A 14,146-nucleotide genomic window follows, 5' to 3' on the forward strand; every position below is an offset into this window, starting at 1 on the left:
GAGCACCGCTTAAGATGGTTTGGGCATATCCAACGTAGGCCTTTGGATGCTCCAGTGAGAAGAGGTGACTCGTGCCAAGTTGATGGAGTAAAAAGAGGTAGGGGTAGACCGAAAACAATTTGGGTACAAACGGTAAGGAAAGACTTGAGGGCTAAGAACATAACACAGAAAACATGACCATGGATAGGATAGAATGGGAAAAAAATGATCCATGTAGACGAACCCAACTAATGTCAGGATTAGACTTAGTCAATTTGAATCGGGTAGGTCCATTCTCTTTCTCCATGAAAATTTTCTAAAGGATTCATTAGCCGACCCCAACTAGTTTGGGACAAAGGCTTAGTTGAGTTAAGTTGAACGGCAACGAGCTCGTTAAAAATCCCCTTACAAATTCAAAATTGAAAAAATTAACTTCCAATATACATCCACTTCGAACAGTCAGCTTTATATAAACTTCTATACTAAAGTATGATAAAATGTAAAAAGGATATAGAAATCCCACATTTTTTAGGGTCTAGGTAAAATCCCTTTGTTTCTTTAAATCCGAAATTAATCTAGGAACCCGGAAGCAGAAATTTTGTTCATGGATAAAAGTACAAGAATCGTTCAAAAATAAATAAAAAAATAAAAGAAGAATAGAGGGACATACCAGTATACCACCTTACCTCAAAATCAAAATAAAAGGAAAATTACTTACAACGGATACTAAGGTAAAATCCCTCTTCTTTTGGGTGTCTGGGTAAAATCCCTCATTTTATTAATAGGAGGAGCCGAGGAGGAGAGAACCGTTGAGAGAAATGAGGGATTTTACCTGGACCCAGAAAAAATTATTTTGTTTTAATACCAAAGCGATAAAAGGTAGCTCTAAGAATTGTGATTTCAGAGACACAGAATCAAAAGTGATGACATTCTTCCCCATCAAACAAGATTCTTTTTTCACTCCTCAGAGCTAAAATAAAATAAAATAGAACATTCCAAAATACCCCCTAAGCCTCTAGAGGGGACTGATGAACACATTAGATAAAGCCCTTTAAACCTGTCTCTAGTTCCCACCTAGTCCTCTACATAAGCAGCCCCCCTGCTTCGGACCATAACAGGATATGATTCACAAGGCGAATAGACTGAAGAAATCATGTAGACTGAATATATCATACGTAATACAAATCATCAAAATAACAAATCAATGGCAACACAGAGAGCAATGGCGGATGATTCGCAAGGCAAAATGGTACAAGCACCACCCGCATTGCAACCACAAAGCACACTCCAGCTACAAAGTTGAGCAAAATATTTCTTGTACAAAATAATACAAAGATGGAAGTGAGCGTGGGGATGCATATGTACCTTAGGAGAATGACTGTACTACAGATGAAGTGGTGACCAAGCCGGAGAGGAGGGCGACAATGAGCGCACTATTGTACGTGGTGGGCTCGCCTTGCATGGAATTGTTCCGGCTATCGATATAAGTTTCATTTAGGAAGGGGCCGCCCACGAGCCCACCAGAAGCAACATTTGGATTGGGATCAGTGGAGGTCAGCCATTTGAATCCATCACAGCCAGTGTTTGCATTTGCAGGAATTGAAGCTCCCCTGTGGTGCACATAATGTGGGAACTTATTCCCATATCCGACGAGGAAGCTCATCTCCATCGGATTGTTGCCCAACACGTAATCAGCCTACAAAGGGTAGAAACTAGAAAGGTTAGGATGGGTCTGTTTGGTACCTGATCAATACGCTAAAAGCACCAGAGTTGATGGAATTAGTTTAGGCCCTTTAAACCTGTCCCACACCAGGCTGGGTCCCACCTAGTGCTATATCTAGGCAGGCCCCCACTTAGGACCATAACAGGGTCATTAGCTAAAGAAGCTGGAAGACATTGGAAATATGGCATGTTCAACGTAAGTCACAAATATCGTTCTCGGGGATTTCTCGGCAAGGGAAAATCTCGGGATATTTATTTTATTTTGTTGGGTTTATATCAAGAAACAAACAATAAAAATAAAACTATTTAAAAACATATAAAAGTATCTAAATTAAGAAAAAAAATCTAAAAAAAAATACTGTAAAAATATCATGATATTATTGCGGTAAATGAAAATTAAGCTATACTTTTAAATTCTCGGGATTATTTCGGAATTTTATCATTTTATCAAAATGTAGCAATAAAATCGTCTATATTTTGAAAATTTCGGAGATATTTGTGACAAAGTGTTTAACAAGAAGCAGTCACAAATATTTGTCTCGGGAATTTGTTGGTAAGGGTTATCTCGTGATATTTGAAGGTTTTTTTTTCCGTTATTTTCTAGTTTATATAAAAAAAATAATGGAAAAAATATTTTAAAAATATAAATATATATGAAATTTAAATATAAAATTAGAAGAACAATAATATCGTGAATTTATAGAGATATTTTTGTGATATTTTTGGAATAAAAATAAAATATGAAGAAATCTCGATGATTTTTCAAAATTTCGGGAAAATTTCAGGATTTTATCGCTTTATAAAAAAATTCAAAAATATCAGGGGATATTTGTGACTATGAACAGAAGAACATATTTAGATCTAAAGCATGAAAGAGGAGAACAGAAATGGGACAGTGTTTTTGGTGCATCGAGGAAGCACCAATTGGACAGTGTTTTTGGTGCATCGAGGAAGGACCTGTGACATGGCAAACTTGCGAAGATCTGAGGGTGTGTAGGACTTCCCACTGCAAGAGAAAGTAGCCGTCCGGGACGAGAGCATGTAGTCGCTGAAAAGTACGGCTAGGAATGCAGAGGCAACAGGGTGCTGGAGGGAATTCCACTGACTTATCCATATCATGCCACCTGCATTTCAATTGGCAGTCGTAAGAATTTTTTACTCTCCAAGGTTTCCATTCAAGACATTTTGTACTCTAAAACAGCTGGAAGCAAACCTTTGATCTTTACAGGCCCATATCGGCCATGTTTGGTTGCAAGAAAAACATTTCTGATAGAAATGTTTTTATGGGAAATTTTTTCTTTCTACGATTTAGAGGGAAATGTTAGATAATGTTTAATATAGAGCAAAATTATGATAAATTGAAGGTCCCTCTACATAAAACTTGAATGAGATTGGTTCAAGACATCTTTTTTTGTCTGTAAAAACAGAGAAGGAATTTTGGAAATATTTTCCTTTCCAAACTTTTCCAGAAAATTCCTCCAATCCAAACAGGGCCACAAACAGAATGAAACTGATTTCTCTGATTTTTCTTTTTTGAATTCTCTGATAGAGATAAAAAAATCATTATATTTCTCTATGCAGCCAATATGTAGGAGACATGTGACATCGTTTATTAAATTCAATTCCCAATTTTTGTTTTAAGTACTCTAATTATACCATACGAAATTGTCAGTCTAGTGAGCAGACAATAAAATGCGGCCCTGCTCAGTTCGAAGCCCGGAAGTTGAGAAAAACACTAGGAATAGCTGATAAAATGCAGAAGCATTTCAGGCAACTCAAATCCCAAAGAAACTTTGATGATTTTAGTTGATCAAACAAAGCCGGAGAAGAAATTAACGGCTATATAACAGAAGATCATGTGAGTAGGAAGGAGACAAAGCTCCACATTCACAAATAAACATGAATACAAGTGCACCCAGACGCACACAAAGATACTTGGAGAAACCAAGAACAAAGATGGGGCGTAATATTTAAATTTAAATAAATATAAGTAAAATTGCCAGCACAATTTATAAAGGGCGCTGATATATTCAACCCCCCCCCCCCCCCCCAGTACGCATATGCCCCCATTATAACGTGATTTGACGTCAAAAAGAGTTAAAGTTGCCCACTGTTCACGTCAAATCACATTATAAGGGGGGCGCATGCGTAATGCAGGGGGAGAGAAAACATCATCTCCCTAAATAAATTTTAAATAAATATAACTGAAATTACCAGATGTTCTACTGGATGTGGCTGTGGGAGAGTCTGGAAGGAGACCACACATAACAGCCCTGGCAGTTCTTGCATAGCTCAGGAGGTCAGCATTCTCTGCGTTTGACTTCTTTGGGCCAAAGAAGTATAGTCTGGACAAGAGAACCTGTTCAAAGATAGCAAACTAACTATTAAGAAAGCTTAGCTCAAAGTTACATGTCATTTTATAGGTTTCATCAAAACCAGGGGACACATCGATACTCTCACAAATGCGGTGAATATACTGGGGGCTTTCACATTTTCATCTTTTTAACTGGTACATTATTTCGATTGATGAACACTTTCACTTTTGTGCACAAGAAAGGTGGGTTAAGAGCGACTGTCTCCCAAGGTGGAAGGTGTCACGCTTCCGAAATTTTTTATATATGTAGGTTCTCATATTCATAGAAGAGAAGTTCTCTGGCTGAGGAGCGCTAACCGGAGCATGTTCTTGTTGAAGAATCCTATGGTGCAGGAGACTGTCAGTATCTTTGCCTTATGGCATTGAAACTGATTAAAGAAAGAAAAATGATTCCGATTCTCATCTAATTTTCTTCTTCTCTCCTTTTCTTTGAATACACAAAAAGTAGATCAATATATCTACACCGAAGTCTGAAAAAAAATATTCAAATTCAGGCCAAGGCATGCAGGTTCTTTGAAAAAATGATCTAACTTGGGAGCCATGGTGAGTGCCTTTTTCAAATCACACCATACCATACAAGCTTCATATTCAGTTGTAAAAACTAAAAAGGACTTCCACATGGCATAAACTGATTTGGCGACACTAAGAACTATCATAAGCATAGGTGCCAGAAACACTAGGGGAGAGTAGGAAACGCATTTCCGAGGAAACACCCTTTTCAAATCATTCCATACCATACAAGCTTCATATTCAATTGTAAAAAGGACTTTCACATGGCATAAACTGATTCGGGGACACTAAGAACTATCATAACCATAGTTGCCAGAAACACTAGGGGAGAGTAGGACACACATTTCCGAGGAAACACCATTCTTAAAAGAAATGCAATGGTTAGAAAAATATGGTAAATGCAATGGTTAGAAAAAGGGCTCTTGAACTGGTTTTGTGAGAAGAGATTTTCAAAGGGATTCCATCTCCTGCCTTCTCTAGTGTATTTCAACACTTTATTTTCTAAAATTAGTTTTATATAAAAAGGGATTTGCTAGCGTCCGTCGCAAAAGGCATTTCACGGAAGGCCTGTTGCATGTGAGAGCAGCCACACAGGCTCACTTTTCAGCAGATTTAGTCTTCAGTCATGAGGTAGCAGCGCTCACATGCAACAGACCATCCGCCAAATGCCTTATGTGATGGACGCTAGCAAATCCCATATGAAAATTGTTCAGAAAATTATTCCAATAATGAATCTTGTTGAAAAGTGGCATCGTTGTATGTAAAACAATTTTGGAAACCGTTTGATTTGAAAATCGTTTCTAAATCGCTTTATGTGGAAGTTGTTATGAAAAAGTAATTTTGCTATGAAATCTCCTTTGATGTTTAAATAGTTTTAAAAAAAGAAACATGCTACGAAGTCTTGTTGTATGAATGAAATTGTTTTAAATCAATTATTCAGATCAAGTATGCAAAATTGTTATTTGACGTGTATTACTGGACATTGTTTTGATTCCAATGCTCAGAGTGACTACTCTGGATTGTGAATTGTGATATTCTGGAACTGTTTTATTAAAACTGGATTCTGAATTGTGAATTGTGATTCTCTGGAAGTGTTTTATTCTGTTTTGTAGTTGTTTAAACTCTCAGCCTGACTAAGACTGGACGTTGCCACCCACGGGGTTAAACATTGGCAGAATGATCATATTCTTTGCACCACTTGGTACTACTGTATTGAACCCTGCCACAGGGATGATATGTGATAATACTGTATTGAACCCTGTCACTAGGATGATATGTGGTTTTATTGTACTGGCCTTGTCACCGGAATAAGTGTGGCCACAGTCACAAAGGTTGTAGATTTTAAGAAGTGTTTTCACAAAGGTTGTGGATCTTAAAAAGTGTTTGATATTTTTGAATTGTTTTAGGCAATTGGAGTTTGAAAAACATTGGAAACACTGATCTTGAGATTCTTATCATTTTATAAAATTGTATATATCAGTCGATTTACATTTTGGATATGATTTCATTGAAAGTCTATGTTTTGAAATATCTGATCTCTCATGCTTGATCCAGCTAGTTAAGGCTGGTGATTACCTATTGAGCTGCATAGCTCACTCTGCGTTCACCTTGTTTCAAATGAACAGTTGGGTTAGAGGCCGACAGAAATAACTAGAGAAGATGCAAACACTTTGTTTATACTCTCCTTTTATTTCTTAATTGGGAACTTATGTAGAGGATATAACTCCCTTATTTTGGAGGCCCTCACTTCATTCTTTATAGAGCAGTATTTTGAGATTCATGAATTTAGGATGCGTTTGGATTGCCGGAATCTGAAATAAGAATGGGTGTCTTATTCCGATTCCACAAATTCTGGTGTTTGGTTCAGTTTTGAAAATGGAATGAAGTGCGCCAGGAGGAAAAAAGCCTGGAATTTTGGGCGGTGTTCGATACCCACCTATGGGGGTAGGTGGTACTCTAATTCCCAGAATCAGATATCATGAGTTCACAACCACACATCCAGACTTCGTTTTTTTTTTTCCCACTTGCTTTTTTTTTCTGCAATGTTCTTCAACATCCACATGGCTCTTTGGAAAAAAATTTCAACAGCTTTCATCTTTCTCAGCATCTCCTCGGCACCTTTTTGAGCATCTACCAATTTTTTGTTGGATCAATGCTTTTTCATCCATCATATCAAAGGCATTTTTATGAAGCTTTTCAACAGTTTTCATCTTTCTATGCATTAGGGTTTGCTTGCTATAGAATCTGGCTTTAGAGATCTGGGGTTTCTTATAATAGAGGAAGGGCATGACCAAGAACTATGAAAAAAACATCCTAGGGTTTGCTTACAGTTGAATCTCTCATCGAAGATTTGGGGTTTCTTCTAAACGTCCTAGGGTTTTCATCGTTCTCTGGATTTGGGGTTTCATCAAACAGCTACTTTTACATGCTGAACAATAGGGAATTGATGCTTCCAAGCCAACAGAGATCAGATGGGTATGGAGTTTTTGGACGTCTCATATCAATCGAGGGATTTCAACAAGTGTCCATGGCTATGGAAATTTTTTGAGGATAAGCCCATGTAAGATTTCATGGTGGAAAAATCACTGTAGAGAAAATTAATGTTTTTCTTAGAAGGCTCTTCTTGTTTTTTTTCTATAGAGATGATTCAGAGGGAAAAAAAATTATAATATCTGTTTATTTTGTTTATCATGAGGAAGAAATAGAGCACTTTATAATAAGTGAAACTAAATTAATCTTTTTTCTCTGTAGCCCGTTTTTGGACGTCTCATATCGATCGAGGGATTTCAACAAGTGTCCATGGCTATGGAAAATTTTTGAGGATAAGCCCATGTAAGATTTCATGGTGGAAAAACCATTAAAAAAAGATTTCATGGTGGAAAAATCACTGTAGAGAAAATTCATGTTTTTCTTAGAAGGCTCTTCTTGTTTTTTTTCTATAGAGATGATTCAGAGGGAAAAAAATTTATAATATCTGTTTATTTTGTTTATCATGAGGAAGAAATAGAGCACTTGATAATAAGAGAAACTAAATTAATCTTTTTTCTCTGTAGCACGTTGTTGTGTTTCAATGAAGCTTTGATTTCATGGTCTGACAAGTTGTTTTTAATCCTCCGAAAATTGATTACTTGGAAATTAAAAATTTATTGAAAATTTGATTAGGATAATATGAAAATTTGGTTGGAAATTTGATTCTATTCTGAGACGTACCAAATGCTAGAATTGGAATCATGATTGATTCTCTTGATAATTATAGTACTTAACCAAACACTAGAAATGGAATTGTGATACCATTCCCAAGGGAATTGGAATAGGATGCTGATACCGATTCCTGATTCCAGTAATCCAAACGCACCCTTAATGGGAACTTTGACCAAATTATGAACATTTAATTTATCTGATCATAATTCATATTATTTAGAATCATCATATTGTGAATTTTAAGATACGATTAAAGACCTTGTATGCTTATGGGACAAAGCCTTGTCAGCATGCAGCTGCTGCCACGACACTGAATTGTGCTGCCAGGTTAGGGGCGTAACAGTTTTGATCAGAAGAAAGAAGTCCAATTAGTTGGATTTTCAGAAGTTGATTGGCAGGTGATCCTAACTCTAGGAGATCAATCACAGGATACTATGGCATAGTGAATGATTGTCTAATTTCATGTAGTAGTAAGAAGCAAAGTACGGTTGCAAGATCTAGTGCGAAAAAGAACATAGAACCACGCTTCAGCAACTGCAGAGGTAATCAGGTTTAGGCAATTGCTTCCGGAGATAAGAATTCTTCCGAAGAGACATTCAAAACTATGCAGTGACAAACAAAGTGCGATCAAATTATCACAAAATCTAGTGTTTCATGTTAGAACGAATGCATAGAGATTGATTTCCATTGTGTCATAAAAGGTTTGGAAGAAAAGACAAATTAGTGGAAATCTTTACTAAAGGCCTCACGAGTGAGAAACATTTGCATTTATCTAACAAATTGTACATGTTCATCACCATTCAAAAAAAAATGTACATGTTCATAGATACAGTTCAGCTAGAGAGGGGGTGCTGGATATAACAAATAGTTCGCATTGTTTCCGTATGGTGCATACATATGGTGTATTTATTTAGTAGGGACAGTCCTGTAGTTGACTTTATGTCAGTATATAGGTTACTGATTAGGACTGTAATCTTATTATGAAAATATAATATAAACCCCAGGAATTGCCTGGTGTCTCTCTCTCATCAGATTATGAGAGTTTCTTACAATAAGATAAAATGTAAAAAAAAAATGTAAAAAGGCCTACACAAATGAATACTTGGCATATGTTCGTAGTCATTTCTTGCACACTTTAAAAGCACTTCATTCACTCATTAGAGTTGTTTTTCTTTCGTTTTGGAGGTGTTTCCTATATGCATTAGAAGTATTATCACAGAACTTCTGGTACATTCTCTACGCTTTTCTACGTGTGTACCTCAACGCTTGACTAATGTTCCAAAATGTTTCTAACACGTTTCCCACTGAGTTTCTCAATGTGTTTCTCATGTGATTTCCCATCGCTTCCCATTTCTTGTTTCCCCTCTTGTTTATTTTCATTTCCCTATTGTAGTTAAACATTTCAGCTTATGGTAAATAATATTCAAGACAGTCATAACAGAAAGGATGAACTAGATGTCAGGCTACAGAGGGGATTGCGTGATGGCACTTTGTTCATGTTAGTTGAACCTAATGTCTTATATAATAACAAAACATAAGTAAATAGGTATACTAAGACAGAAAATTTTGCATCTTTAAGTAAAGGATTCAAACCTGGGCTCCTGCAAGCTTGTTATCCCAACTAAACCATGATGGGTTTCCCCACTCGGCAAAGTCATTTCCATTTTCTACAGTGACATAGCTGAGGTATGACTGGTCCCCGGTTGCATGATAGAGCCAGGCAGCTGCCCACAGGAGATCATCTTTATATCCAGTAGAGTTATAGTACATCTGGACTTGGGGAATGCTGATACTATAAGAGCCTCTATAACTATCGGCAAATGTAAATAGCTTCTGTGCATGCTGAAGAAGTAAATCCGAGTACGTGGAGTTGATGGTTTTGAACACCAAAGAAGCTGATGCCAGGGCCGCTGCAGTTTCTGCTGCAACATCTGAGCCTGGTGAAGATGTGTTCACCATTGTTAGAGGCCTCTTCTCGGCCATGGTTTCAGGCCTCTCCCAACACTTGTGGTCTATAACAGGGTCTCCCACCTGCAATTAGAAGAAGCCACTTCAATACCATTGCACAAACCTTAATCACAAAGAATATCTGACAAAATTTCACCAAATTTGAAACGAACCAAAAGAAAAAAAAAAGGGTGGGTGGGGTGGGGGGGGGGGGGGGGGGGTGTAATGGATTAAACATATTGATTATGTTACATAAAATTGTAAAATAAAATGGAGCAAGTACAGATCTTATATTTGGGAGCATCCACAGAAAAAAAAAAGATGCTAACAAAATATAATAAATTAGCGCCCCCCCCCCCCCCCCCCCCCCCCCCCAAAAAAAAAGAATAGTGAAGAATAGTTTATAAGCTAAGCATGTGACCTTTCGTGTAATTTATCGAAACAAATACTTCGTTCAACTTCCCTTCACAATGATAATACATGAAAGATAACATGTGACCATTCGGGTAGAAACATGAAAAAGACAAAACCAGATAAGTGCATATCACATATTTTGGAATAGATTGGCTTGATAAACACAGCCTCGACAGACTCTACAAAATCAATGGCCTGGAGTAAACATTCTCATTTATAAATTGAGAAAGGCAAACTATTTTGCTTAAATTCTTTTTCAATTTTTGAAATATAGAAAACCAAAATAACTCAAAAACAAATGTGGTTATCATCAATTGAATGGAAAAAAATCCCTGACAAACCAAGAAAGGATAATAATATCCACGAACTCTTGCTTGGGAAGATAAACAGAAATTAAAATTAAACACTACCAATGATTTAATGCTTGTGCCGACCCCAACTAGTTTCGGACGAAGGCTTAGTTGAGTTGAGTTGAATGATTTAATGCTTGTGAAAATGATAGAAAAAACTATTTGGCTTGTATGACTTTTGTTGAGAGACCCACTCAGTCTCATTTGCTTTTAATGAAATTGCCATAAAAAAAGGGAAAAAAAACTGCAACTAGACTGCTAACAAGCAGTAACCAAAATTCATATGTCAAACATGTAAATAACTCCCTTAAGAAATAAAAGTTGTTCTCTTATTTTTTCTTCTCCAATAAAACCGGTCAATTCAGATGAATGTGTAACTTGGAGAGGAGAGGACAAGGTTGGTACTCAAGAATAATCTCCATCACTTGTTCTGAGATATCCATATACTTAATATGTAGATAAATAGAGAAATTAAATGCAGGTTTTTTGTTTGGTTGCAAAAACGCTCGGCATTCATTGGAATTTGAAATGCCAAGGGATGCCAATTCCTTGTTTGGTTGTCTATATTGCATTGAAGTTCCAGTTGACTACCCAACATTTTCCAAACATCATTATTGCTTTTTTGCACATGTGGCGCCAATGTGCACTAATGTGCCCTCTACTCATCTTCCAACCAAATTCTACCACAATGTTAAATTTTTGGGAGAAGAATAATGGAAAAGGTCTTGTCTTTTATATCTTTCTCTCTCTTCCCCATCTCTCTCTTCACTCTCTTTCTTTTGGTAATCAAACCCCTAGTTTTTCCACTACTCTCCGAGAGAACTGCCGCGCAACCAAACACTACTTGAAGGTTATCCACATTTACTAGAACTATCGAATATGGGAAGGGTGTATTTTGTCAAGCTTCTACATAAAGTACAAAATCATACTAATGCATTGCAGGGAGCATATAATTATGTGCAGATTAAGCAAGCCTGTAATCTGTAAAGTGAAACAATCAGAGTAATGGGTGTGAGTTACCTGAATGTACAACACATTATCAGAAGGATGAGCATTGATCAGATAATCAGTGATCCATTTAAGAGAGTCTTGAGCAGGCGCCAGATTCTTTGCTGCATTCATCTGATCTCCATATTCAAGAATGCTCCATGACAAAACTGTCGCAGTGAAAGCCATTGGAAAACCAAACTTGATGTGGTCTCCCGCATCATACATTCCTTTAGACAAATCCAATTTTTTTTCACTTCCATCATCTAGAGCCGAATCACCTCTCCAAGAAATTGTGTTATCAACCAACTTCCCAGCTGAAGAAAACAAAACAAAAAGAAAGTTTCACTTCAGTTAAAAGCTTAACAAATTGACTTTTTCTATTGTTAAAATAATGCAGAGCATAAAAGGGATTGAATTCACTTACCATACGAAAATAAGAAAGATTTATCAAAGATAAAGGTAAAGATCATATGCATTCACGTTTCGAGCAATCAATTGAGAACAGTAAAGAGAAGATATATACAACAAAGCAAAATTTAAAAGAAGAAAAACATTTAAAGAAAGAAATAAAATACATCAAGATTCTGCACAACCAAAGCTTTGCTAAGCTAAAAACTGAAAAATCGAAACCATAAGTATAATTATATGCCAAAATGCAGAATTTAAAAGCATTATTGTTCTAAAATCTAAAAAACAATATATCTACATTTCAAATGCTACTTCTCAATGAAGAAAAGATACCTTTTATAAGCAAAAAGAAATTTTAGACTACCCTTCAAAACAACAAGCATACGTGTAGATCTAAATTCAGAATAATTTCCAAAAAAAAAAAAAAATCAACTATAAGGGAGAGGAAAATCAAAGTACATTTCTGTACATCAAAGAATTGCAGAGCGAGATTCAGAGCATCTCAGCTAAACTCTGAAAAATTGAAACCATAAGATGAATTATATGCTAAAATGCGGAATTTGAAAGCATTATTGTTCTTTAAACAACCATATATAAAATTTTCGAGTATAGTTCTCAAATTAGAAAAGATAATTTCCTTGAACAAACAGAAATCTTAGACTAACCTCCAAAACAACCGAACATATCGATTTAAATTCAGAATAATTTCAACAAAATATCAAGGGAGATGGAACTAAAATCTGAAAAATCGAAGCCATAAGGCGAGTTATATGCTAAAAGCAGAATTAGCAAGCATTATTGTTCTAAAATCTAAACAACTATATATCTACGTTTAAAGTAATATAGTTCTCAATGAAGAAAAACATAATTTTTTTTATGAGCAAACAGAAATCTTAAACTAACCTCCAAAACAACTAACATAGATATAGATCTAAATTCATAAAAATCACTACAAATTATCAAGCATAAAAGGGAAAGGAAAATCAAAGTACATTTCTGTACATCAAAGAATTTGAGAGCGAGATTCAGAGCATCGCCATATTTCTTAACAATGGCGCCTGGTGGTCCAGGAACAGGAGCCGCCTCGGAATGATGAGATCTCCTCCGAACAGTGATCACCGCAATTGTGACAACGAGTGCAGCAATCAACAAAACAATCAACCACCAGATCCAGCCCTTGGAATACTTCTTAACCGCTCCCATTCTATCAAATAAGCAACTTTTCAGCAATGTCTAGAAAAAATTCCAATAAAATGAGTAGATCTCTACAAGTTAGGGCTTCGATCCATGCCGAATTGCTGGCATTGAAGAGATCTCTCAAACAACAGATATGTTGCTTCCGGAAGCTGATTCGGAGAGTTTTCTGTGATTTCTAGGGTTTCGATCGTGTTACCACAGATAATGATGTTGTTCTTCTTTTTTTCTGTTTTCTAGGGTTTCCAGATCTGTTATAATGCTGGCATTGAAAATGTAGAGAGCCCTAAAAACCCTAAAAATCGGAAGATTGGGAGAAAATAAATGGAACGAATTTGAGAGCAGGGCGGGATAGATCTGTGTTTTATTATTGAAATTACAATAATGCCCTTGGTGGTTTTGAGAAATTTCAGAAAGTGGTTCTGCCGACAATCGCGTTGGACCCGGTCGGTAATAACTAATAACTAATGAGAATTAACTAACACAGATTTTGATGATTTTAGAGTGTTTTTTTTGGGATTTGCTAGGGACAATCGAAGAAAGGCATTTCGCAGCTGGCTGTTGCATGTGATAGCAGCCACACCGGATCACTTTTCAGCAGATTTTGTCTCAGTCTCTTAATTCATCTGAGGTGTAGTTGTTCTCTTATGCAACAGCCATCTGCCAAATGCCTTTATGAGGTCATTTTCTCATATTTATTTGTCTTTTTCTTCACCTCTGTCTCTCTCAACTTAAACTAGGCGTAAAACAAATTGAATGCCCCCAAATTGTTCTAAGCCTATTTTCTGTAAAAAAGATCTAAAATTGGAGGAAAATGTTGAAAAAAGTGGGTGAAAATATCATTTCCTTTGGCATTTCGGACCCTATTCTAATCATGGTTTTAAATTTCGGTTTCCGTGCCTATTTCGGCCTCAGCCGAAATCCGAAATCCGGTTTTGATATGGTAGATCCCACCATCTCTCCCCAAATCCATGTACATGTGGTGGGGCTCACCATTTTACACCATGTTTTGATTACGGTGGGTCCCACCAACTCAACTCAAACCATTGCATCATGT

The 14,146-nt window shown here is 36.5% G+C and overlaps 1 protein-coding gene across 1 annotated transcript; it reads right to left on the reverse strand.

Annotated features, from left to right (window-relative positions):
- Positions 1 to 1,117: 1,117 nt before the first annotated feature.
- Positions 1,118 to 13,429, reverse strand: LOC143864320 (endoglucanase 24-like). Its single transcript, XM_077375232.1, has 6 exons — positions 12,888 to 13,429; positions 11,518 to 11,801; positions 9,380 to 9,817; positions 3,916 to 4,060; positions 2,659 to 2,825; positions 1,118 to 1,675 (listed from the first exon to the last, which is right to left on the reverse strand). The coding sequence occupies exons 1-6, from the start codon at positions 13,096 to 13,098 to the stop codon at positions 1,346 to 1,348; spliced, it is 1,575 nt and encodes a 524-aa protein (XP_077231347.1). The 5' UTR covers positions 13,099 to 13,429; the 3' UTR covers positions 1,118 to 1,345.
- Between the last annotated feature and the right edge of the window lie 717 nt (positions 13,430 to 14,146).

Source organism: Tasmannia lanceolata, unplaced genomic scaffold (genome assembly GCF_043159265.1).
Source record: "Tasmannia lanceolata isolate RefF3 unplaced genomic scaffold, GAP_Taslan_0.1 ptg000048l, whole genome shotgun sequence".
Classification (NCBI taxonomy): domain Eukaryota; kingdom Viridiplantae; phylum Streptophyta; class Magnoliopsida; order Canellales; family Winteraceae; genus Tasmannia; species Tasmannia lanceolata.

Bases quoted from the DNA above. Each gene is read 5' to 3' on its own strand.
- LOC143864320 (XM_077375232.1), bottom strand. From the start codon at position 13,098: ATGGGAGCGGTTAAGAAGTATTCCAAGGGCTGGATCTGGTGGTTGATT. The intron at 11,802-12,887 runs GTACTTTGATTT...TGTTTTCTTCAG, and splicing joins ATTCTTTGATGTACAGAAAT to CTGGGAAGTTGGTTGATAAC. The intron at 9,818-11,517 runs GTAACTCACACC...TTCTAATTGCAG, and splicing joins ATAATGTGTTGTACATTCAG to GTGGGAGACCCTGTTATAGA.